The sequence below is a fragment of the Aspergillus sydowii genome (assembly GCF_001890705.1).
Source record: "Aspergillus sydowii CBS 593.65 unplaced genomic scaffold ASPSYscaffold_8, whole genome shotgun sequence".
NCBI lineage: Eukaryota > Fungi > Ascomycota > Eurotiomycetes > Eurotiales > Aspergillaceae > Aspergillus > Aspergillus sydowii.
The window spans coordinates 444,740-465,598 of NW_024467866.1; the positions used below are offsets into that span (position 1 = coordinate 444,740).

The 20,859-nt window shown below is 49.2% G+C and overlaps 10 protein-coding genes across 10 annotated transcripts; 6 read left to right on the forward strand and 4 right to left on the reverse strand.

Annotated features, from left to right (window-relative positions):
* Positions 1-441: 441 nt before the first annotated feature.
* ASPSYDRAFT_1180809 (uncharacterized protein) lies at positions 442-2,433 on the reverse strand (the record flags this gene model as incomplete). Its single annotated transcript, XM_040840363.1, has 3 exons — positions 442-2,057; positions 2,121-2,339; positions 2,400-2,433. 3 exons carry the CDS (start codon positions 2,431-2,433, stop codon positions 856-858), a joined length of 1,455 nt encoding a protein of 484 aa, XP_040700750.1. The 3' UTR covers positions 442-855.
* A 2,338-nt stretch (positions 2,434-4,771) lies between these two features.
* Positions 4,772-5,089, forward strand: ASPSYDRAFT_119397 (uncharacterized protein; the record flags this gene model as incomplete). The annotated part of the gene is made up of 1 exon (XM_040840398.1): positions 4,772-5,089. A coding segment is annotated over one exon (318 nt), but the record flags the coding sequence as incomplete, so codon positions are not given.
* Positions 5,090-5,538: 449 nt separating this feature from the next.
* On the forward strand, positions 5,539-6,525 carry ASPSYDRAFT_70056 (uncharacterized protein; the record flags this gene model as incomplete). Its single annotated transcript, XM_040850495.1, has 4 exons — positions 5,539-5,772; positions 5,834-5,919; positions 5,992-6,413; positions 6,472-6,525. Exons 1-4 carry the CDS (start codon positions 5,600-5,602, stop codon positions 6,523-6,525), a joined length of 735 nt encoding a protein of 244 aa, XP_040700752.1. The 5' UTR covers positions 5,539-5,599.
* Positions 6,526-6,644: 119 nt separating this feature from the next.
* ASPSYDRAFT_133947 (F-box protein) lies at positions 6,645-8,161 on the reverse strand. The gene has a single exon (XM_040840659.1). The coding sequence runs from the start codon at positions 7,794-7,796 to the stop codon at positions 6,783-6,785; it is 1,014 nt and encodes a 337-aa protein (XP_040700753.1). The 5' UTR covers positions 7,797-8,161; the 3' UTR covers positions 6,645-6,782.
* Positions 8,162-8,375: 214 nt separating this feature from the next.
* Positions 8,376-9,333, forward strand: ASPSYDRAFT_59387 (ribonuclease P subunit p20 family protein; the record flags this gene model as incomplete). The annotated part of the gene is made up of 2 exons (XM_040849691.1): positions 8,376-8,460; positions 8,552-9,333. 2 exons carry the CDS (start codon positions 8,376-8,378, stop codon positions 9,331-9,333), a joined length of 867 nt encoding a protein of 288 aa, XP_040700754.1.
* A 1,088-nt stretch (positions 9,334-10,421) lies between these two features.
* ASPSYDRAFT_91255 (putative cytoplasm to vacuole targeting Vps64) lies at positions 10,422-12,720 on the reverse strand (the record flags this gene model as incomplete). Its single annotated transcript, XM_040852454.1, has 2 exons — positions 10,422-11,543; positions 11,596-12,720. 2 exons carry the CDS (start codon positions 12,718-12,720, stop codon positions 10,422-10,424), a joined length of 2,247 nt encoding a protein of 748 aa, XP_040700755.1.
* Positions 12,721-13,621: 901 nt separating this feature from the next.
* On the forward strand, positions 13,622-14,234 carry ASPSYDRAFT_154941 (MGR2/ROMO1 family protein; the record flags this gene model as incomplete). The annotated part of the gene is made up of 5 exons (XM_040842412.1): positions 13,622-13,676; positions 13,759-13,785; positions 13,849-13,878; positions 13,930-14,020; positions 14,111-14,234. 5 exons carry the CDS (start codon positions 13,622-13,624, stop codon positions 14,232-14,234), a joined length of 327 nt encoding a protein of 108 aa, XP_040700756.1.
* Positions 14,235-15,293: 1,059 nt separating this feature from the next.
* ASPSYDRAFT_155207 (RTA1 domain-containing protein) lies at positions 15,294-16,251 on the reverse strand (the record flags this gene model as incomplete). Its single annotated transcript, XM_040842434.1, has 2 exons — positions 15,294-16,033; positions 16,086-16,251. The coding sequence occupies 2 exons, from the start codon at positions 16,249-16,251 to the stop codon at positions 15,294-15,296; spliced, it is 906 nt and encodes a 301-aa protein (XP_040700757.1).
* Positions 16,252-16,620: 369 nt separating this feature from the next.
* ASPSYDRAFT_1105990 (uncharacterized protein) lies at positions 16,621-18,559 on the forward strand. Its single transcript, XM_040839911.1, has 3 exons — positions 16,621-16,852; positions 16,936-17,511; positions 17,560-18,559. Exons 1-3 carry the CDS (start codon positions 16,793-16,795, stop codon positions 18,487-18,489), a joined length of 1,566 nt encoding a protein of 521 aa, XP_040700758.1. The 5' UTR covers positions 16,621-16,792; the 3' UTR covers positions 18,490-18,559.
* Positions 18,560-19,782: 1,223 nt separating this feature from the next.
* Positions 19,783-20,127, forward strand: ASPSYDRAFT_91259 (uncharacterized protein; the record flags this gene model as incomplete). The annotated part of the gene is made up of 1 exon (XM_040852456.1): positions 19,783-20,127. One exon carries the CDS (start codon positions 19,783-19,785, stop codon positions 20,125-20,127), a length of 345 nt encoding a protein of 114 aa, XP_040700759.1.
* Between the last annotated feature and the right edge of the window lie 732 nt (positions 20,128-20,859).

The following is a 20,859-nucleotide window of genomic DNA, read 5'->3' on the forward strand; positions in this document are numbered from 1 at the left end:
GGTGAAGTTCTTGGCCATATTTTATATTGCTTCCTGAGTGAATAACCGAGCGTATGAAGAGCTTTCGGGTAAAAAAAAGAAATAAATCTCGCTACTCTAAACAGGCCTTGATAGCCTTCTTCACTGGATACACACTTCCACTTGTCTACGAAAGTATTCATCAAATCTCGCCACAAGGCTAAAATTTCAATACCCATACTTGTTATTGTACACCATTCACTTGGTTAGTAATCGTGGGATACAGTAAACTCACCGGCATTGTGGGCAAACCGAGTATGATTATTATACTCAGCAGTTACCATTCAAGCCATTCACGCCTCTGGAAGTATCCCTAGTCACCAATCTATCAGTAGGACATTTCGGGTGTCGGTTATCACACAATTCTCCAGCCCGACGTCATCAAAACTGTTATCTCTTCTGAACTTTAAATGGCCTGTAAGAACACGAGATCTTGAGGTGAGTAAACTCCATGTTTGCAAATGGAGGCATTCTTGGAGGACTTAAAGAAGTATCTAAGCATGCAATGCATGGCCCATTGTAACACAATGTTTGAGCGGTAGCAAATGGTACATCGTGAAAAAGGAACTAGAGAAAAAAAACATCGTAGTGTACAATATGGCAGCCCAAGGTAAGACCATTTCCTGTGGGTTCCCTCCTTTTGCCCTTTTCCTTTTCTTTCTTTCATTCTTTTTTTTTTTTTTTTTTTTTTTTTTTGTGGTTGCTGTTGTACTTTCTCGTAGTTCTAAGCAGATGTCTCGTTTATGTTGTAGTTTCGTTGCATGCGGTTCCTCATTCCGTCGTCGCGAATCAAGTCCATGAATAATGAAATGCCGACGCCATTTGATACGAAAGTATTCAAGGGCCAGTCACAGTTATGGAAGGTATAAAGTGCGACTGGAGAAAAGCCTGAGCTTCACCAATATGCGGAACGGCGCTGTCCGGCTCAAGGACAGCCAGGTCGTCAACAGCATAGTTTCCGCTTGCGACAGCAACAACGGCGCATCCTGCCTTTTTGGCACACTCGACGTCGAGAGGCGTGTCTCCAATAACTATAGTTTTGCTCATAGGAAGGTCGCGGCCGTCTCTAGCGCGGATCTTGGTCATGGAGTCCTTGATGAGAGATAAGCGGTCAATGTGGGCATCTCCGAAAGAGGAGACAGCCAGGTCGAAGATTTCGGTGTTGATGCCTGCAGACTTCAACTTCAACAGGGCATTGTGCTTTGAGTTGCCGGTCATAAGTCCGATTCGGATGACTGGCGTAGTAAGAGCTTCTTTCTTCCTGGTGAGCCACTCCAGGGTTTCCGCAACTCCAGGGCAGGTGATGGCAAAGAGCCCCTTGTTAAGGGATTTCTGCATGTATAAGGGATGAGTCTCGAGAAACTTCTCGGCAACGCAAGACTTTGACTGTACTCCGTGGTAGTCAAGTATATCGTGGAGCAGACCCAGGTCCGTTCTACCATGCAAATTCACGCTGGTGTTTGCATGGCTGATAGGCTTGCCCACAATATCGGTCACGCAGGTGTAAAACGCATCAATACTGAGCTCCTCGGAATGGCAAAGGGTCCCGTCAATGTCAAACAGAAGATTGATGGTGGGCTGTGGGGGCGGGAGGTTGACGAGTGCCCTAAGTAGCTCCCGGGAGCCAGTAAATGCCGTTCGTCCGTGTAGAAAGCGGTGGTTGTCAAGTAAATAGCCCTGTCCCTGCTGCAGTTCCACAGCAAAGGCATTGCGGTATAATATTTCAAATAACCGAGGGAAGAGGACGACAAGAGATGCAGAAAGTTGGATGCTGTCATCAAAACGGAATCGAAACAAACCAGTGGTCTCATCATAAATGGGGCGGGGCACAAGCACACCCTCTTCGCTAAGGAAGCTGGAATATTTGGAGTTTGTGATCAGCTTGTAAAAATCATCTCCTTCTTCCTGAATGTCCTTGAGAATGCGGACACTATCGGCGAGAATCGAGGCGCCTCCCTCAGTGGATTTGCTCTTCAGAGTGGAGGCGAGAACGCGAGGGGGGTTGTCCCAGCCACTACGATCAGTGTGGAAATGAAGCTCTAATGTGGTTGTGAACAGTCAGGCTGTGCTCTTTTTAACCGGTTGAGAGGTTTTAGTCTCACCTTCAGAACTGTATCCTTTTCCAACGAGCGAAGGAGCAAAACGAATGTTGCTAATGCCACTGCAACTGGTGCTCTCGTTGCGGGGTTTGACAATGCTGCCAAATTTTCTCGCCAATTCAGCTAGAGCTTTCTCGTCACAGCCTTCAATGAATGCAATTCCCTTGCTATAGAAATTTTCCTTGATTGCCTTAATGTTGGAAGGGTGGTGAAAGGTTGGTTCTATCGGATGGATTACATGAATCAGCACTCCTGTTCATAGCAACACGAAGATCAACCTACCTTGAATACCCTGTCCACAGTTTTCTGTGTTCATATTGACGATTGTGTTGTTAAAACCGGGGAAAATACGGTGTAGATTTCGTAGTATGGTCTTTGAAGCCAAGATAGATGGAGTGGTGGTCTGAAGGAGAACAATGATAGACAAAAAGGAATGACAGATGAAGAGATACCACCAATGATAGTAAAAAAAGATTGCGAGATAAAAGAATGATAATAGTACAAGAAAAGAATGTGCAAAGATAAGAATATAATGATGCAAGACGCCGAATGCGAGATGCCGAGATAAAATGTGGAAGAAGGAGCGACAACACAGGGACTAAAACAGCAAGTAAGAGGCAGCCGAATGGAGTACAGGAAAAGATACATTCCTGTCTTTACTATCCAAGCAGAATTCGTTGAATCTAGCCCCTGTTCTACATCATTTAAGATATCAGTGAAGAAGCTCTTCACCGAGGGGCACAAAAGCCCATACCGCACCAGGGACTGATATCCTCTGCGCACACATCAATTAGTCCACTATGATGTACTATACAGGCGAGGCTCGGTCCAGCAATAAATCGAATGTAATTTAGGCAAATTGGGAGCTGTGAACTTGTTTTGATACCCTTGGAATGGCGTGATACAAAGGATTGATACAAGAATTGCAGGTAGGCGGAACCGAAACTTCCAAGTGTCTCCTCGCGCATTCATTATATCGATATCTCATACTTACTGGGTAGCATTCACGACTCCAGGGATTAGGCAAGAGCGTTGGCTGTCGATGATAAGCTTGCAACCTTGATATACTCTGCATACCAATCAACACGCGTAAGAGTTCCCAAAAGTTTTGATCTACACTGTCAATCAACAAGAATGTTGAAGTACAGGCCATTTAATAGAATATTGGCTGACAGACACTATTTATTCTAAAGGCCAATATCCTAAGAACTATTGGGAGCTCTACTATGGTGATGGTGCGTTGTTGCCCCTCCATGCAAACGGACGCCGGCCACATCTCACTAACTATATGGATGCCGACTATGAGCTGTAGGTTTCATAATAATGAATTCAGGCTAGTTAAGTATATGTGTACCTCTTGCTAAGCCCCAAGCAGTGCTGACAACTATGCAATATTATGCAAGTCATCCCGGTAGAGCAATGTCACTTATTTTACGGAAACCCATGCGTGGCAAACTGCTGATATTAGTAGTATATTCTACTTATGAGAGCCCCGTTTGTAAGCCTGCTTGTTTGAGACTTCATGTTATTGACAGCTCAATTATCGCCGGTATTCATTACGGGCGTCGGGCCAATCAGCACTCGGTAAGAGACCTCCAAAGCCCTCCATTCCTTCCCTCCAATGCCAAGTACAGTTCAGCCCCTTGTTACCGAATAACGGCCGAGTCTACCCAGGAAGACATCCAACCGGTGAATAAATTTATTCTGCTTTCAATGGAACCCACTCTCTTGATGCGCCACATCGAAGCTTATTAGACTGGAAATCCCCCGGTCCTGTAGTGATTGGCTGTCACCTGGGTCTTGGTACCGGAACAAAACTTTCCTGACATCACCTGTGCCCATCCTGCATATTTGTACCTACAAGTCGATAAGTCATTCTGGAGACTTTGTGACGCCAATCCTACTCCACGGCGTCCAACAATGGCATTGTTGGGAAATCAAGGTCATTTCATCATAAGTTCAGAACACGTTATCGAGATCATTTCATCATGACCTTCAGAGCCAACAGTTTTCCATAGAAGACAATTATTTTGGGCCCCAATGGCAAGAAATAAAATGGGGCTGCATAGTGTCGTTGTCACGATAAGCTCAACCTGAGTTAAGTAAAGTTGGCGTGAAGTCGATCATCGGCGAGAATCAGCCCTAAAAACTTGACCTGCAGAACAAAGGCACGTTAAGCCCGCCACATAGTAAACGTAAGGATAGTATAAGATTCGCTCCATCTAAGCCGCCATACACCTCACTTGAGCCTCGGCCGGCCGAGACTCAGGGCCTAGTCTCTCCAATACCGCTGGGGGAGGGCAGGATAGGAGACCGTTCGGATCTCGGACGGGACCGCGATCATCTTGTGGACTCGGTCGAAGATCGGGGATTTTCTATACTTTTATTGGCCGCCTTTGATGGTCAGCCGTGGTTCTGGGGGTTCTTGGGCTCGCATTTCTAGACATTACGTCAACCATTCTGAGCGGCCAAGGCCTTCGCTCAATATAAATTCCTGGACAATTCACTCACTTCGAATCAGCAATAAACTCTTTATTAATGCTGTTCTGACACCCACTCTCGTTTCTCTGGCACTTGCTAGTCTTATCAGAGCGCCGGCAATGGTGCTTGCTAGAAGTGCTCGTTTTGAACCACTCATCTCGTCCGTCCTCGAACAGCCGGGCATATTAGGCCGGCTTGCTGAGTTGAAGCTGAGACGAGAGGAATCCTCCCACGAACCAAGCCTCCGTCGGTGCTTGGGACACCATGGCGTCTTCAGAAAATGTATGACGGCCGCAATTCAGGAGGATTCTTCCACACAACCTCGCCCATTCCAGGCCGACACTCACAAGACACCTCCCAAGAGACGACATGCCTCCGAAACCACTCCATTTCGATCGCAGGTTGCCATTGCCATCAAAGGCATGGTTCATCGCAACTCCTCTTCCGTAACACTCTATGGGAGCAGCGAACTGTCACGCGTGCAGGCTCATGAGTCTACAAAGCCTCCCAGCATGGCTCCCTGGAGCTATATTGCTATGCCTAAGGCGTTGCTAGGACACAATCCTTTTGCACGACTAAAACATAAGATTTATGACAAGGCTGTTTGTTGATGCCGGCATCATTCACACTCTCTTGTCAATGCTCGCTTTCTGTTGCCTCTAGATGTCGAAGTCGATTCCCTAGTCCTTCGTTCGCATCAAACATAGATTGTGAGTTGAAAATTGTATATGAGATGATAAACGTATATGGAAACAATCATTAAAGATTAACTAAAAAAAATATTAAAATATTATCAATGCTTAAATAGCAGGGTATCTCCAGTGGTAAAATGCTCTCTGTTTTGGGGTCGTGTGGAAGAAGAAATGAGGATAACACTCACTCTTCAATTTCTTCCAGCAGATCCATCCTTCACTTCACAACATCCGCTTCGGTGATCAGAATTCACTAGCCCTTTACTATTAACCAATTGCTCCATCCTGCTTTCACTCATTCCTATCAAGATGGCATCTAACCGCCTTTTCATACTGCTCGCGATCCTCTTCTCCGCGTCGTCTGCCATGAGCAGTATCTTTGAACGCAGCTGGACAGTCCTCGAGTCCGACAATGTTCAGAGTGCCAGCCAGCACGAGGGTATCCCTGCAAATAACTCCGCTGGGTACTCTCCTTCTGCTACGTATGTCCTTCTCTGCTCTCTTATCGACTTCGGATTGCTCTATCTAACCCATCAATCCTAGAGACCCAGCCAATTTCATCAACTACTGCAGCAAAAAGAACCTAACCAACGGAAAATCATTTAATCAGGGATCCTGTAATGGAGTTGGTCCGTCAATTCTAACTTATCATAACTCTAGACTAGGGACGCAAATCAACCCAGGCTAACAGTTCAACACAGTGATGGGCAATATCCCCTCTGAGGATAACATGATTTCAACTCTCATCAGTTTCCCCTTGCCGGGCGAAGTCTTTCCTCCTATGCGCCCCTTCACCATCAAATTCAAAGCCTCGAATCTCGTCGCTGGCTCAGTTACAAACCCCAACTCTACCTTCCTGTCTGCTCCCCAATCTCTCCGCGACGGAAAAGTCGTAGGCCATTTCCACGTTGTCATCCAGTCCCTGGCAGGTTACATCAGGTCCGATGGCCAGAATTTCACTTTACCTCCTGACCCCACCAAGTTCGTTTTCTTCCACACTTTTTTCGATGCAGGCGATGGGAAGGGTGGGTTTTCGGTCGATGTCCCTGAGGGCCTGCCAATTGGCTCCTATCGTGTTTGTACGATGGCTGCTGCGAGTAATCATCAGCCTGTGCTTATGCCGGTAAGTTCTCTATCATTGAATTCAATCAGTGAGTATTTACTAACAGTCAAACACCTAGATCGTCGAGAGAGGGCCCCAGGACGATTGTCAGAAGTTCTACGTCAAAATTTAGGGATCCTCCATCAGCTTGCAAGCTTTCAACGTTTTGATGTATACTTGCAGATGATAACTTTATTACGGAGCGTCAAAACCGATGCCATCTGTTGTTCTAGTTGTTGCCACATACTATTAGCCGGGACACTAGTAACAGAACGTCTTTGCATGTTACCTGATAACAAAATACCAGCACTGAGCTAAAATTACTGATCGCTAATGGTACAATTCTTCGGAAGTTTATCCCAGTATATGATACAGGACGAAGAAGCATATTCAATCACTGCCATGATCCACAAACTCATCCATACTACTGATCGACGCCGTTTCCCGATCACAAATAATGCCATGGATCTCACTATTAAACGGCTGCCCATGATCACCCCAATCCCACTGCCCATCACCAAGCAAAACAACCTTATGCCCAGTGACACAATCATGAGCCAGCACACTGGTCGTCGGGTTCTTATGACGCAGGATCCTCATTTGCCTAATACTGGGCGTCTGCTTTACCGTCTCGCTAGCTACCCTAATCATCTCATTGAATAGTCCGTAGGTAGACATAACCTTTGTGCAATGACGGCTAAACCGCCCGTAGGTATGGCCTGGCTCAACAAGGCTGATGTTAATGATGATGCTCTCAATCCTAGATGTGCTCGTCCCCGTCCCCGTCCGCAGCATATCAAGAACCCGAGGGCAGATCCGGCGCATCCGCAACCGCAAGGACCGCAGCAATGGTATTTTCCGCGCTAAACATGGACACACATGCATCCCACCCATGAACCTCGAGTCCCGGGTATCAAACACAAGATGCTCAATGTTGGACACGGCAAGTGAATCTACGAGCCCAGCTGGTGGCCATTTGGGCAGACAGCGATACCGGGGATTCAAAAGCCTAGCGCCGTCATACGGGGTGTGAGTCCGCAATGTGAAGGATTTCAATTGGGTCGGAGCTGGGGCCGAAGCTGAAGCTGCAGGCCCAGGGGACAGCATCACTTTGAAGCGCTCGCCCAGCAGGTGTTCCGGACTGTCACGCGGCCAGTCTAGTCTTGAATCTGTGTATATTTGGATATGCCGTGCATATTTAACGAGCTTCTTTGTTGCAGCGTCGGGCATTTGGAGGAAGTGGTTGGCGCTGAGGACTAGGTCTTCATATAGAATGGGCTCTGCAATTGTGTACCACCATTTGCAGACCAAAAGACAGCGGGCTCCTTGCTTTTGGAGCTCATTGCTACCTACAAGGCGGAGTATCACGCAGAGGATCTCGACTGGGAGTGCCTCAAGTGGCATTGTTTGCAGTTGGCAACCAGAATCAGCTGGTAGGTATGTGGTATTAGGACAGAAACAAGGATATATAGGAATGAGGCCACACTCCCTTATGTCTGCTGGTCCCTCATCAATACAGGACTCAAACCAGTATGCGCTCCGAAGAATAAAAGGTGCTGGCAATCCTTGGGTTGTCCAAGGGGCACCTGGAGACAGGCTGGCTCCCTATCCGTACATTACGTTCGGACTTCGGGGCGGCCTGGCAGGTTAACTCGGTATGTGACATGAAAAATCTAATTGGTTAGTCACTCAAATAGGCAGGAGTATAAATTAATACATATCCACGCAGACCCGCTGCAATAATAATAGACCTACGATATAGGTAGCTAAAGGGTACTAAAAGTACGTAGTTCTTGGGGGGGTGCAACTGTCGGCAGATAAGACCAACTGATATGCGCTGCAAACACCGCAAACACAACTTTTCTCCATCTCCGCGATGAAAAGCACATCTCCGTTGAGATTCTACATCCAAGCTTGAACTGCGCTCGCCGCGTCAAAATATCTTCAGATCCAGATCTAATCTCGAATATTGAGCCTGCCAAAATGCCGTCTTCGAATAATACCCCTTCGCAGCCGGCAGATCTCCAATTCGAGCGCAAAAACCATGACATGGTTAAACTCCCGAAATGTAGGTCTACCTGCCATCTCTCACAGGCGAAAAACGGGATAGATATTGCGAAGAAGAACAAGAATAACTAACAAACAATTAATCTCTTCAGATGCTCGCATCCACAAACGCCCAATCCCACATGCCCCGATCGCATCACCCTACGCGGGCCCCTCAACCCCCAAAACTATCTACATCTCAAGCTCAACGCCATACATGAGCGCCGTGAAACGCGTGCAAAAGTTACTCCGACACGCTGAGAAGCGCGCGACGGCGTCCGTTTCCGCGGCTGTTGCAGGGAAGTCGAAGCAGCAGAGACGAACACACGGGAACCAAAACCAGGACCAGCAGGAAAGACTCCTTGCTGCGCTTGCGAGGGGCGAGGAACGCGAACAGCTTAGTAGCGAGGAGGTCTTTGTTAAAGCTACAGGGAAGGCGATGAAGGTTGCGTTGAGGGTTGGGAGGTGGTTTGAGAATGGAGGGCGGGAGGCGGAGTATAAGGTGCGGGTTACGACGGGGTCTGTCCTTGTTGTTGATGATGTAGAGGAGGATGAGGAGGGTAGGGAGGGATTTCTGAAAGAGGTCGAGAGGACAAAAAATGGGGTTGAAGGTGCCCAAGGTGGCAATGGGAATACCGGTAGCGATGACACGACCATGTTGACAACGACGACGCTGTCGGGAGCGGGGGATACAACTATGATGACTGAGAAGTCTAAAGAATCTGTGACGACTACTGAGGCTGTGACAGATGCTTCCTCGAAGCCTCTTTCGAAGTCACAATTGAGAAAAAGGAAGAGGGCTGCCGGTTTGGCGGCTTCGGTTGCCGACACTGAGCTACCGGAAACGCGGACGAGATGGGTTAATTCCGTCGAAGTCGCCATATCCCTGAAGTGAGCGTGGTCATCGATATGGTCTGTATATCTATATCTCCTCCACGAGATTTATGCATCTCGAACTGGCAGTCAATGAGTTAGCCAGGCGTCAGTCTCTACATGAGAGTCTTGGACTACCATATCCAGCCGCTAAACAGCCAGTTGCGTCCCAGCGTCTATTACGGCGTTTATTTTTGACGAATCGCCAATTAGAAGGCGCCATCCTCGAGGTCGACGGCTTCCAGGTATATGGGTAACGGCCGCAGTATACTTCAAGCCGACCACCCGGCTGATGCACCGCATGAACCCCATCCAGCAGAATGCGAAGCCCAAAATCTGGGCAGTCACCTACAAAAATCTCGATGATTCGCACTCGTCAACACTAAGCACGACAAGGATACGGGATGCTATTTCCACAGTTTGTGTTTTAGTGCTCAGGTGATGCTGGCCCAATATATACAGGAACGACACGGAATGAAAAGAGATGACGAAAGGGAAGATAATCAATATGACGCTCAGTCTCCAGTCGACCGCATAAGTTCTAGCAGAATGAATCGTAATCTCCATAACCTGGACCACGCTAAATGCAGGTGACCATCATAGTGCAGTAGGAAATTCAGTGACTGTGAAGAGTGCATACCCACATAAATAAAGTCATTCGTCACTGGGTCAAGGAAAGTGAGCGAAGGCCGCTATAACAGACTAATACACAAAAGGCTGGGGCTCAGTCCCTGTATCTGCCAAGATGTGAAAGAGACATTAACAAGGAGAAGGGCCACTGCTGCCAGGGAACCGTAACTGGAACAGCATAGCATCTGAGAAATGAAGATGGACGATAGACAGGAAATATGAAGAGAGAGTCATGCGAGTTATGCCAAGATCATAACTGCAAGGGCATAAAAAAGGATGAAATATAAAAGCGCCAGGAAGTCATGATCAACGCCAGAACAACTGATCAAAATACAGGGATAATAGAAGATAATATGCCGAGATAAAAGGCTAAGCCAAAAGAAGATATTTTGAGACGACAAGTGAAATGGAGAGACAAGACAGGGTATAATTAATCGGACGAGGGATGCGAAAAGGAGGTGTAATAGCCGCGCGCTCCGGCTAGTCGTCCATTTTCTGCCATCCATTTAGGTATGCCATCAACCCAACACCAAGAAGCACGACACCGAGCATCGACGCAAATGGACTCGTCTGCTCGATGGCATCACGACGTCTATGCGTTATATCTGTCGGGCCCGGTAATTCTAGGCCCTTGGCCTCGGGCGGCGACACTGCATGCTGCGGATCTACTTCGAACTTCTTGATAGCGGCCGCTGACTCGTCATCCGGTTGTGGAGACGAAGCATCAACAGCTCTCGTGGGCTGGACCGTTGGTTCGACACCCTTGTCACTGGTGCGAGAACGCTCTTTCCGAAGCTCCTCAATCATCTCAGCCAACGATTTGCGGGTTTCGGTGCTTTCTGCCTCTGCCTTCTCTGCCCGATCTTTGTATGATGAGAGCTGCTTCTTCATTTCTTCCATCTCTCCCATCATTGTTTCCAGGCTACGCTGGAGTTTGTCGGTCTGATCCTCGACCGCTGCAGTGTGTTGTTCCGGTACGGGTGAGTTTGTACCATTAACCAATGGCGCATCGGATTTCTCGCCTTCGCCGGCGCTTTGTGGCGAGCGATCGAGCTGGGTGCTGAGTTCAGAGGCGGATTGAGGTTCTTCTGATTCCTTGATGGACACGAGTTCCAAAGATTTGGCTTTCTCCTCGGCAGACTCACGAGCATGCCTTTCCTTGAGGAGAAGGCTCTCAAGCTCCTTAACACGGGCTCCCTGGCTGTCAAGCTCCTTTTTGGCAGACGACAAGGCTTCAATGAGAGAAAGTATCTGACTGGACTCTCGTGACACAGGCGAGCTACCAGCGCTCATCTTGGGTTTTTCTGTATCTGACCGTTTGAGAGGACTAATGACATCAACCCCGTTCCGCGGTAGAGCATCGGGCTTTTCAGGCAAAGGTTGCTGGGGAGGAGGTGCTGGCGGGTCGGAAAATCGCGAGAAGGAGTCCATGCGAGGCATCTTTGGCCTTCCGTTGATCTGACGAGACGAAGTACTGTCAGCTGGCGAATGCTTTTGCTTCTCCTTTTCCTTCTCTAGAGCGCCCGGCTTCATCAGTCCAGTCAAAAAATCGTCCGTCTGGCGAAGATCTTGCTGCTGTTGTTTAGCCTGCTTCATCTCGGTCTAGAGAAACTGTTAGCCGGTCTCACGATTGTAAACAGATTGGTCACCATACAGTCAGTCTCTTGACAATTTGTTCAATTGATAAAGGAGAGTTCCAATAGTTCATCTGGCGTTGTTGCTGAAGTGCAGATAACTGGGTGCTGGCGTTACTCTGTGTACTACGAGTACTGGACGCGCTCCCGGCTCGTCCTCGCATGTGCGACAACGGCTGGCTGAGAGGGGACGGCAAAAGACCGTTCCCGGAAGCTGGGTCTAAATCTCCGAGGGTGAGATCGAAGATGTTAGGGACGCTCCCATAAATGCCTGCATGCTCGACTTTGGCAGAAACCTTGTGATGAACAACAGTTTTCTGGTCCTCGCTGACGATGTCAATTCCCAGCTCTAGTGTGTCATTCTCCCGGACTTCATGAGGGTCGGACTCGCGGTTCTCGGGGGATAGACGTTGGCCGTTGAGGAAAGTACCGTTGGAAGACTTGACATCTCGAATCCATACCTTTCCAGCTCGGTCGGCCCAAATCTCGGCGTGTTGCCGAGACAGGACTTTTGAGTCGAAGAAACCATTCTTGGGTGTGGGCACTGTTTTGGCATTCGTTTGCCGACCAATTCGTAGTGTATCAGGGTAAAATGGCACCGTAATTTGTTTCTTCTCAAATGTGCCATTGATCGGGATGAGTGTCAAGATTGCAGGAGGCTCTCCAGCAGGGGCGCTTCCCCCGCGAACGCCATTCTGCTGGGATGACTGAAGGAGGTGTTGGGAGGGTAGGATAGAGGAAGGCGGCTGTTGCTGAATGGCAGACATAGCAGATGAGGCGCCCGCGCCGGAGAAGAAAGCTGGCTTCGCTTGCGAGCGCGCGTTGCTTATTCCAGAGACTGGTTCGGACTTGGAATTAGGCCAAACGCTCCTCGAAGACTTCTTTTTTGAAGAAACAGTTGCAGAGTCACCGTTAGGCTGTACTGCATCAGTACTGGACGGGCTCGCCGCAATAGTCGAGGTGGACGAATTAGACCCGATGGAAGACGACGAATTGGATCTCTGTAGGGTCTTTCGCGGCATAAACATGCGGGAGACCTCTTCAGGGTTCATTGAAGACAAACTTCCTTGTCCACCGTCACCAGATTCGTACCATCCCAAGCGAGGCCCCGTCTGTACGCTAGGTGGTGATGCCACAGCAGTCATGGAGAAGGAGGCTAGATTTTGTGTAAAATTGTTGTGGATATTCAAGGCCCTCCTATCTTATCGGCGCGCTAGTAAGTTGACGCACCGACAGGAGTCGACGGGCAAGTAACAACGAATGAGTAAGCTTGAGCTGTTCAATTGAATTGATGCGATATACCGCAAAGGAATCGACTTTGTAGCGATGTTGGCGCGGCCAACACAATAAGTGGCTATCTCGTTCGGTCTCGACCTGATCCGGGGAGGTCACGTTAGCATCATGCGAGTCCCACCAAGCGAGTGTGCTGTGTTTTGTTTTCCAGGGCCAGGTGATCCTAACCGGAAAAAGGAGCATCACAAAAAGCGTTTAACAGAAATTCTTACCTCGCGGAAGATGAAAGCTGATAACCAGGGCAGTGTCGAGGTAGGACAGGAGAAGCCGACAACCTCAGAACGTTCTAAGGAGGCGCTTGGGTCTGGCCCGAAGCTGAGGAGTAGGCGGTAAGAACGTCCCAGGGGAAGATGATAGCGAGAAAGTACGAGACGGATCAGCCGCCTTGCACGGGCCGGTTAAGCGACCAAAACAGCAAATTTCTGACACGCAAGTGCGAAATTTGTCGAGACGAACCCCATGGGAGGCACCGCGAGCGGGAGAGGGAAAGTCAGCTCGCATTTCCTTCGTCTCCCCAGGTCACGTGGAAAAACAAGCACGTGCATTATGTAAGCTAGCGTCTGTTCTCGAAATAGAAGGCGGTGTCACGTGCGCTCCGGTCGCCGGCTTTGATCGTCCGACATTTGGAGACTTGGAGTTGGTGCAAGTAAACTCACAAAGCATTACGAAGACCTCCGGGTGCTTGATTTGTGCGCTGAATCGGCTTTTTCGATACCATCTTCTTGATTTTACTGTTTGTTATTTGAATTCAAAATGCCCGTTGTTGCAGGTCCTCCTCAAGCCCATGGGCCCTCCACCTTCGACAAAAGTGAGCTTCCCAATGCAATACGCAGCTTGCAGGCTGCTGTACTGTCTGTTCTCTGTGCATCAGTCGGCTAACACATTTGTAGTGAAGATGGGTGCGATGATGGGATCAAGTAAGTATTTCATTTTCCCTGAAGAAGTGCTCAACTCGGCCACTAACCACTATCTACTTGCAGCTGTTGGCGGTATCATGGGCTTCATCATCGGTTAGTCCTGTCGGACTTTGAGTCGCAGACGAAATACTGACCGAGATTTAGGAACTGTCACCATCTTCCAGTACGGTGCGGGTCCTAACGGCGTTATGCGAACCCTGGGCAAATACATGGTTGGTTCTGGTGCAACATTCGGGTACGTCACCCTTGGTTTCAATGTCGCCCATTACGCTACTCACGTATCCGTGAAATTTATATCTTCACTGCTAACCGTTCGAAATCGCAGTCTCTTCATGTCGATCGGTAGCGTTATCCGTACTGAAGGTCCTCACAACGACGCCTGGCTCCGCGCTCGCGGACCCCCGATGATGCTCCCCCGTCAAACTCCCCTGCGGCGCTCACAGGAATAAGCCAATCCTTACTGGCATTATTGAGTAGTCGGGGCGCAAGTGTTCACCAAGCGACCGACGATTGTACAATAGCATATACTAAGCCACATATTCTTATCTGAGATATGGAAATGTGGTGGAGCATTCCAATAATAGCATACATGTTGAGGCATATGGCCTGGCTAGAAGGAGAGCAGAATGTATAGGACCTGAGGGACATAAGTTGGGCCACCAGGTAGCTCCGAGCCGGCAAGGTGATGTGTTTGGTTGTATGGGTGTAGGTTAATTATTAATGTGAAAGTTACGATCAGGATATTTTGTCTAAAAGTAGCTTAAACTCCACAAGTATAAAAAACCTTGGTCGTTGTTGTTTTTGACGGGGTCTCAACTATATATATAAAATTTGACCTCGGGGGAATTATTTAGGACTGCTCCACACAATGAACAGAAAGAAGCCCACTCGAAGGCATATATTTAATTTCCGGTCATGCTAATTTCTCCAAGTAAGGAATAAACCAGAAAACAAATACTCTTAGCCAGTTGTGGAGGGTAAAGTCGACAACGTCCGATGGCAAATGTCACCCCGCATCTGCACAATAACTCCCGAGGTCCTACATACGCAGGCCAGGGTTACGAGATTACCACACCCATGCAAGTGTAACTGTCGGAAATATATAGAAGATACCCAACAGTTCCGTCTCCTTCACTGCTTTCTAGAATAAGATAGAATATCATAATATATTCTAGAGTGAACAACATACATCAACTCAATGTCAGTGGGTTGTAAGTTGTTTTGGTGTCGATGTTTGATACTGGCAGTGTTACAGTCCATACGGTATATAACAAAGAAGAAAAGGGAATTAGTGAAACCACTTATGAAACAAGACAGGCAAATAAATACTGTGGAACTTAAAGTCCAACCTCTCACAAAGTATCCCATCCTGACCCTTAGTAGGTACAAGCAACAAAAAAAAAGCCCAACCCAGCCCTAGCGCCAGTTCTTGCTGCCATATGGTAGTCTATTGATCGCACATAATAATAACCGCTCACGAAAAAGGTCATACTAATATAGCATCCACTCTAACGCGCATGGGCCGGAAGCCGGAGGCCCAGGTGCGGCAGATACAGACTAGGATGCCACCAGACGAAGAGTGCAACGCAGGGGAGAATCGGGACGGAGTCGAAGATGTAGAAGGGCCACTCGTGATTATTGATGTAGCCACCTCGACCTTCAGTGAACTCGATGAGACGGTAGATGGACCGAACCAGGATCATAACGGTGGCCAGGTTCACAGCGCGCAATAAATGCCGCCAGTCGCTGTTCCTTGGTTTATCTTGCACGGCCATGTCGAAGGAGTCGTTGCCATGGTTATAAATAGGCTCTGATGATGAAGTCTTGACGAATGCCTTTGAGGTGAAATTGAACCGGATAGCAGCGACGGTGAAGAGCCCAAAGGCGGCGATTTGAACAACAACCCCAACGAGGGCAAGATCGCGGCCGCGATTAATTGTATCGAGGTCCTCTTTGCTTGTCCCGTCACCAGTGGTGATCATGAGAGCACCGATGAGCTGGAGCATTAGAGCGGCGATGTCAAACCCGACAAAGAGCGGGGTGACCCAACGTGGAGGAACCCAGCAAATTCTGAAGGTCCGTTGTTCTTTTGGGACGACGAGGTAGATGATGCGGCCGAAGAGGACGTAGAGGGCTCCAGCCATGAGTACTGGGGCGAGGATGAGGACGGTGAATTGGAGAACAAATGGTGTTCGGGCATGTGTGTCTTGAGTGGATATCGTGCGCGAGATGTAGCCGATTGCTTCCACTGTTGGACTTCGTTAGAAGAGATAGGCTGAAAATGGGGCGTAGTAACATACTTGCTCCGGCAATCAACATGACCAGCCATACTACAGGCCTGAAGCGGAGCCACTGGACAACAGCTCCGATAAAAGCGAGGGTATAGAGAGCCGCAAAGACAGCGGCGGCGCCCAACGAGGGGTCATAGTTGTAGTAGGATATTGATTCTGCTCGTCGTGTAAACATCGTGGAGGGGGAAGACGTGAATGAGAATATTGAAGATGAGATTGTTGTCAGCATGGAGTGTGAACCACATTTATAGCTGGCGTTTCATATCATTCACTGGTATCACTGTGGTACTACATGTTTACCTACCTAGGCAAGCAATAAGAAACTCCGCCAGCATTGGGCCAAGAGCATTGCCACCTTTACTTGTGAGTTAGAATGATAGGCATTTCGGGCGAGGTCAAGGGGCAATAGTGCTTAAATCTGATAGATGCCTGGGAGAACCCAGCCTTGCAAGAGCTGAGCTGATTGAGCAAGCCCGATGCTGCTGCTTTTAATTGGCTGACGGTAAAAGGACGACGAGATGGACGCCTCATTAGGAATAGCGGGTTTATGCACGGGTGGGTGGTGAGAGTGAGATTCAGATGGATGCCTGGGCCCGGGCAGTGGCTGAGCTTGTTCGATTGCGGGATTATCTCACTCGATTCTTCAATAATGCGACGAAATGCATTCCTTCTTCGACTCAGTGTCATGAGTACTGGTGGTTCTATAGAGGCTAGAGATGACGTTTTGCGGTCGACCAAGCCAAAACTGCCAGCGTTGTCGGCAGAGACGACTCAGGGTAAGTGGCCAGGTGGCTAGAGCTTCTAGCAGTGCCATCCTCATGTCGGCACCTCGGGATCAGATTCTAAATGCGCGGAATAGTGCGATCGCGCGAGACCAGCTTGCTCGCCATGTAAAAGGGCCAAGGAGGAATGTGCCGGGTATCGCGAGGAAACTTCACTCCTATTCCGAAATGAGAATGAAAGAATCATTCGACTGTCGAAAGCTGCGCATGCGCGATCGGCAGCAAAGTCTCAGACGGCAGTACGACGGCCACAGGTTCCCAATGCCCCTACCAGAGACAATACGATTCCTGGGTTTGGTAACGAGGTGGTGTTGGGCCGATCTATGCCTCTGACGCCTCTGGACATGGAAATTCCCGGGCTGCAGTTCTTTGTCCATCACTTCTCGAGCAGGTCTTGGGCCGACGAAGACTTTTCTCCCGGTCAGCAGTATGACGTGTTTCGAGACCTTGATAAAGAGTCCCCATTTCGAAATGCCGTCGTCTCCGTTGGCTTGGCGGCCCTGTCTAATGTCAATCGAGACTGTGCGCTGTTGAATGTCGCCCGACAGCGCTACGGTGTGGCATTAAGGGTAGTTCGAAACTCCATTGAAGCTCGACGTTATGAAAACGTAGCGGTTTTACTGAAAATGATTGTTATGCTGGCCATCTTTGAGGTTGGTTTCCACTGAACGGGGTTGGAGACGAATAGCTAATTATCATAGATGGTGGACTCGAAGCCAGGAACGTTCAACTCCTGGACGACACACTTAACGGGGATCGCAGCGCTTGTGAATCAGTCGCCCCACATCCCAGCACAACAGTTCGACACCCATGCAGAGATATGGTTTTATCTCTCTGCGATTGCGAACTACTTCCAGTCTGGAGGACCCTTCCCCGTCGAGCTGGAGAGTTGGGCAACCCAGCGGACGGCGTTGCTCACAGGTGCAACTCAATCGGTTTTCGAACTGGTTGACATCCTCATCAGGTTCGTTGGATTATGTGCGAATCTTCAACGTCATGAAGAAACCACTGCAGAAGAGGTTATTCGCGAAGCAGTTGGTTTGGATATCGAGCTCGAAGCTTGGGTTGGTCGTCTTCCATCAGAGTGGACTTTTACCACCATGCAAAGCGCAGACATAACGGGAACGTTCTACGGGCGGTATCATGTCTACCAGAGTGCCTGGTCTCCTCGGGTGTGGAATCACTATCAGTTAGGCCGCTTGCTAGTCAATGAAGTCATAGCGTTCTATATCTCGCAACTGAGGGAGCCCGCTGTGGATTGGATTGTGCAGAAGGAGCTCTCGCTGGCCGTGATAAACCAGACGGCGGCCGATATTTGCGCCGGAATAGCGACCCAGGGTCTCTTTTCCAATCACGATACATTGCCTTCTGACTGTTCCCCCCGGCCTTTGCTGAAAGGAATTTTTATGACAATCTATCCGTTGACGGCGGCGGGGAGTGCAACCGGTGTGTCAGATCAACTCCGCAACTGGGTGAATCAGACCCTCCAGATGCTGGCCGACCGCACGGGAATACGACAGGCGCTGGAGGCAATCCGGCGCATCCAAGACGCTGCTGCGAATAATAATCAGGAGCAGTTGCCAGCTGCGCTTCGGGCCATGCTGTGCAGCACTCCTTCGTGGTCGGGTTGATGCTGTGTCATGATTGTCATCCCGCAGGCCCCATAGAATATGATTAGTTGTCCGTAGCGCTGACTGCCTGAGAGACCGGCAGCTAACAGCGAATGAGTTGGCAGTCGATGACTTGGCGAGATCTAACGGCGCCTCGCCGCTCACCGATTCAACCAACTGGGGCCACTCGGATGGTTAGGGCCTCCCGCAAACGAGGAACAAGTCCAGCAAATACGAGGTCTGAGAGCCGGAGAGATGTTATTCATTATTGACCGGTGAATGACAGGTACAAAGTTTGTTTAATCAATTACCATTAATAACGGCGATGCTAATATGGAGCTGCAAGGGAGACAGATTGTGGCCGTCACAATAACGATGGAGCCGAATTTCCTCGGAATTATTGAAAAATGGAGAAGGAAATGGGGAAGAAGAACAATGGACTCAAAGTCAAGGCTGACTCGAGGAAACTCTGCATACCGGCGATCCACACAATACAGTCTCATTACCTGAATCCAGACCCGCTCGCTGTCGGGCACACCCGGTCGTGCCTGGATACGGTACTGCCGGTACCACAGGGTCCGGCTAGTAACAATAGTTTAATTAAAGCGAATTTCATGTAATTTCGTTAATTGTCTAGTGTTATTGCTCCAGCGTGACATGAAACCCATCAGGAGCACATTGAGACAATGGCGGTGACAGCGATGCGACAAAGATATATTCAAATATAGCAGCTCGTCTGCAAATAATCTCCAGCCAAAGTGTCCAAGAGACCTCGTGTTTATTGACGGCGGTGCCTGATCCAGGGACAGCCAGCAGCCACTCGTAGGGCGCTCGTTTCTTTAGCTTCTGGGTCCAATTCCAGGCTGATGCCGATCGTGCAATTTGAGGCCTGGACAATCACGAACCCCTTGCGCCGGCGCTTGTCATTGGGCCAGCAGAATCTGCCGGACATTCCCCGGTGCCCTTCTCGTGTTCCAGTCCCTCTTTCGTTCCTCTGTCGACCCTCTTTGTTGGGCCGCGCCGTATTTAGGCCAGCGCCCCCCGGCATTCTCTGACGCTCCTTTTCGCTTTGTTTCTCCATCGTTTGACCCTGAGCAGCGCTCCTCCACGCTCTTTACCCTGCCGTTCTTGCTTTCAAACTGTGATACGCTCACTCTTTTGTGTGTCCAGTTCGATTTCAAATACAGTCGTTCGTTCCCTCAGCCTGCTTTCGCTTACTCTGCGCATCTCAACCCTCAACCGCAAGAAACAAACTCCATCCTTCGAGATCTTTCTTCTATCTTTGAATCAACTACCGCTTCCCAAACAACAACAATGAAGCTCACTACCATCATCTCGACCGCTCTTTGCTTGGGCGCGTCCCAGGTCGTCGCTGCCGAGACCCAAACCTCGACCTTGACCACCACCATCACCAGGACTCTGATCCGTGTCAACGCTGTGACTCCTACCGCGACTCCCTCGTCGTCGACTGCTCTTATCCACACGAGCACCCCTCTGTCCAGCACCCTGATTCCTTCCTCTTCTGCAACCGCCACCGCTACCGTGACGAACGCTCCCTCCGATGAGCCCACCCCCAGCAACATGGCTGCCGGTTTCGACGGCAACCTGCCCGCCGCGCTCGCTGGTGGAGCTTTTGCTCTGCTCTTCGGCGCCCTATAAGCGACGGAAAACCACGATTTACTGGCAATGGCTCCTCATCGCATCCTGCGGGATGTCAACATGGGCAGTGGAGGCGGCTAATCAAAACGACTACATTTGATACCTTTTCCTTCTCGTTTATACTTTTTTTTTTTACTACTATTTGCTACTCATACCTTCTTGTATCCCTCCCGTTGACCTTCAATCGTGATTGGACGTTGCGCGGACGGACGTGTTACGGATTCTATACCCCCTATTTACGATTATGATCTTATGGTGCTTGCCGGATTTATTCTACTTCTTCTCGTTCTGATTAGTGAGCCGCTGGGGTGGGGTTCGGCCCTGATTCTATTTGTGCCGCTGCATGGCGCTTTGTATATAGGTCGACTATCTATCCGAATCCATTGCAGTCAGCGCTGGTTTTGTTTCCAACCTTTCACAGTAAAATAAATATGCAGTGTCAAGAATGTACGACCGATAATCAGATCATCATTCATCAGTAATCGATCGATCCACTTGCGATCTCAACCGCATTGACAGCAGAACGTTGGCATGCCGATCTGGGTATGCGAACTGGAGACGCACATGGCTGCATGATTGGGCGCGACTCCAAATAGACGCGTCTGTTTTGGGGGAAATCCAAACTGTGGCGAACTGGCGACTGTCATGAATCGCGGCCAACGAGAACTCATTTTGACGAATTATCTATTGTCCAGAGAACCATTCGCAGTTTGTCTGCAGTTTGCAACTTCT